General features: G+C 51.4%; 1 protein-coding gene across 1 annotated transcript; it reads left to right on the top strand.

Annotated features, from left to right (window-relative positions):
- The first annotated feature begins 263 nt into the window (after positions 1 to 263).
- On the top strand, positions 264 to 2435 carry LOC113213925 (uncharacterized). The gene is made up of 2 exons (XM_026433150.2): positions 264 to 839; positions 1457 to 2435. The coding sequence occupies exons 1-2, from the start codon at positions 549 to 551 to the stop codon at positions 2276 to 2278; spliced, it is 1113 nt and encodes a 370-aa protein (XP_026288935.1). The 5' UTR covers positions 264 to 548; the 3' UTR covers positions 2279 to 2435.
- The last annotated feature ends 467 nt before the right edge of the window (positions 2436 to 2902 follow it).

Here is a 2902-nt window from a genome sequence, read left to right as displayed (position 1 = left end):
TATAATTTTTATTATGACATAACAGTATACCAGGCCCAGAAAATGGCTAAATAAGTATTCAACGGTATTCACTCATAAATGTGTAGAAAAAAGTTCAGGTAACTTAAATTTCTTAACTAGAGGTGGTGATATGTGTGTGAAAAAGTTCACACTAATGACAAGGGTGTGACAGAGGGTAAACTGAAACTAATATTCTGGACAATAAGGAGCTAATTGATGTATATTCTCGTACTGTTGAAATCATGGGTTGAAAAGCACATAATTATGATATGCTTTAATATGCCTTGCAAAACAGTTTATATTTGTTTTCATTGTGCATAAACCACTATATTGTCACTGACTAGAACATCTTTGTTTCCTTACAGGACCTGCCCGGTGACCTTGATGACCTTCCGGACACCATCCTAGCGATTCGACTGATTGAGAACGACGGAGCCCCACCCCGCAAGAAGCCTAGAAGAGAGGACAGCGACCAGCAGCGGCTGCAGCGGGGCGTGGACGCGGGCAGGAAGGTGGTGGAGGCGCTGCTGCTGGCGGTCCCCAAGGCCATGGAGGCACTCAACCGCCAGCTGGACGCGTCCGTCGCCCAGCTCCGGCAGCTGGAGGAGGCCCTGGAGCAGGTGCAGCGGGGTGCGGCAGACGATGAGGGCACCTCACAGGAGCAGCTGCAGCTGGCCGTGCAGCTGGAAGAGAGCCACCGACTGCTCAACAACAAGTGGAGCGTCGTCTCGGAGGAGCAGGATGGATCTACCTGGAAGGCTGATGTGCAGCTGGGCGGATTTGGAGACACCTTGCGCCCCCTGCTGTTACAGCTGCGAGAGGACGGCCTACTAGTGCAGGTAAATTTATTTTCGGCGAAGCCGATGAAACCTAAAGCGATTCCCCGTCATTCGTTCAGAGTTAACTGATCGGTCGAATGTAAATGGAAACCGAAGCCAGCTCTAAGCTGTCCAGGCAATCAGATTACGCAAATCAAATGGGGGAAGAGGAGGAGGAGGAGGCTTGACTGTGTTCACTGAGACTAACTCGAGCATCGGCGAATAATGCCGGGTTTACGATGGAGCTTTTTCGGAACAGAACGAAATTTGTGCGGAACGGAACGAATCTCGTTTGCTTGTTCCTTATGGGCGTGTTTATGTTGCCGTTTTGCCGGAACGGAACGAAATCTTTGGCCGGAACAGAACGACGGGTTCCCATTTTGATGGGAAGGAGCGGGAACAGAACGAAGGGTCAGCCAATGAGGAAGCGTCCCTGCTGCACGGAACGCACTTTCGTTCTGTTCCGTTACTGAAACATCGTAAACACCCTTTCGTTCCGTACCCGAAAAATTTGTTCTGTTCCGTTAAAATCTCGTTGTGTTCCGAAATCACCAACTCCATCGTAAACCCGCCATAAGGCGTGCTGATCATGTTGATGTTGCAGTGCGTGGTGCTTATTTTACTTTCTCTACCTCCAGGTTGACGACGTCGCTGTTTCCTCTTCACCAGACACATACGTGGGGCCTCCAACGCTAGCCGCTCTTTCCATAAAACGCAATGATCTCTCCGAAGGCGATTTGAAAGTGAACGAAATACTGCGAAACAAACGGCGCTTGGAATACATACGCGTCATAGACGGCTTAAGGGGCGAGGGGTCGGACAGGCTGCTGCGTATTATAGCGTCGCACCCGTTGCACATCCAGGAGCTCAAGTTCTCGGACAAGGTTGAGCCGAAGGTCTTGGAGGAGGTGCAGAAAATGTCTTCGCTCAAAAGACTGAACATCGATTGCGTGAGGGACCGAGACGACTACCCAGACCTGCCGTTGCAGCTGGAAGAGCTCATGATAAATCGACCGAGCGCGCAACAGCTGTACTGTATGATGCGCATGCCCGCTCTGCAGAGTCTCACAGTTAATAATTACTCAGGTCCCAATATCACGTTCACCCCTTCACAGTACAGAAAACTTCGTTGGCTCGGCGTCATCTCCGACATCGACCACAAGCCCACCATGCTCTCTCTGATTCGCGCGCATGCCTCTTCACTGCTGGAGCTGCGCTTGTTCTGCACCGTCAATCGCGACGACGGCGGTTATCAAGCTAGGTACTACTTCCCCGACCTTGGTCGGAACCTGGCTGCCTGCGACCTGCTCCACCTCCGGCGGCTCGTCCTACGACGTCCCCATAATATCCCTTGCACGGACGTCGCTGGCTGCCTGATGCAGCTGCAGGACCTCCGCGGCCTCCTGCCTCGGTCCGTCGAGGTGGTTTGCGACGCGTGCCGACCCTCCGTCCTCGAGTAAAGTGCTCCAATACGCCCGCACCACGGGCAGGCTTGCATGTCCTGTGCCGCCGTTCAAGACGTTGCCTTAATTTCGAACGTCGTCACAGTTTGTTTTAAAATGTTATTCCTAAAGTTTGGAAACTGGAATCTGGAAAATAAATCTTACCTGCATCTTATGATTAGTTTCCTTCCTCCCCGCCGTGCGGATTCCCCATTCCCCCATCTCAAGCACTGTCTGCTGTTCGTTCGTCTAGCTGCCGATTTGTACCTGGGCGTCTGGGAAGAGAGGAATAAACCACCCCGCTCTTAGTCCTCCCGGGTCTGCCCAAGGAGGAATTTGAGCCGTGACGTCAAAATGGTCCCCCGTTTTGGCATCTCTTTGTACTCATTCTGATATCATTGCGACCAATATTTCACTTGTGACATCATATTGAGTCATGTCATGACATTGGGATGAGCGCAGAAAGATGCCGAACTGAGGGAACGTTTTGACGTCACGGTACGGTGTCAGTCACGACTCAAACTCCTCCTAGGGCTGCTGTCGGGGGCTGAGCAATAACATCTGAAATTAGAAAGCAAGCTCCCCAAAGATCAGACAAAATGAAAAAAACGAAGAGAGAAGAGCAGGATGGGGATGGGGGGG

Source organism: Frankliniella occidentalis, unplaced genomic scaffold (genome assembly GCF_000697945.3).
Source record: "Frankliniella occidentalis isolate FOCC.00 unplaced genomic scaffold, Focc_3.1 Scaffold2881, whole genome shotgun sequence".
In the NCBI taxonomy this organism is placed as follows: Eukaryota; Metazoa; Arthropoda; class Insecta; order Thysanoptera; family Thripidae; genus Frankliniella; species Frankliniella occidentalis.
The sequence above is the reverse complement of the archived record's forward strand: the minus strand, read 5'-3'. Positions and strand labels throughout refer to the sequence as shown.

Bases quoted from the DNA above. Each gene is read 5' to 3' on its own strand.
- LOC113213925 (XM_026433150.2), top strand. From the start codon at position 549: ATGGAGGCACTCAACCGCCAGCTGGACGCGTCCGTCGCCCAGCTCCGG. The intron at 840-1,456 runs GTAAATTTATTT...CTCTACCTCCAG, and splicing joins AGGACGGCCTACTAGTGCAG to GTTGACGACGTCGCTGTTTC.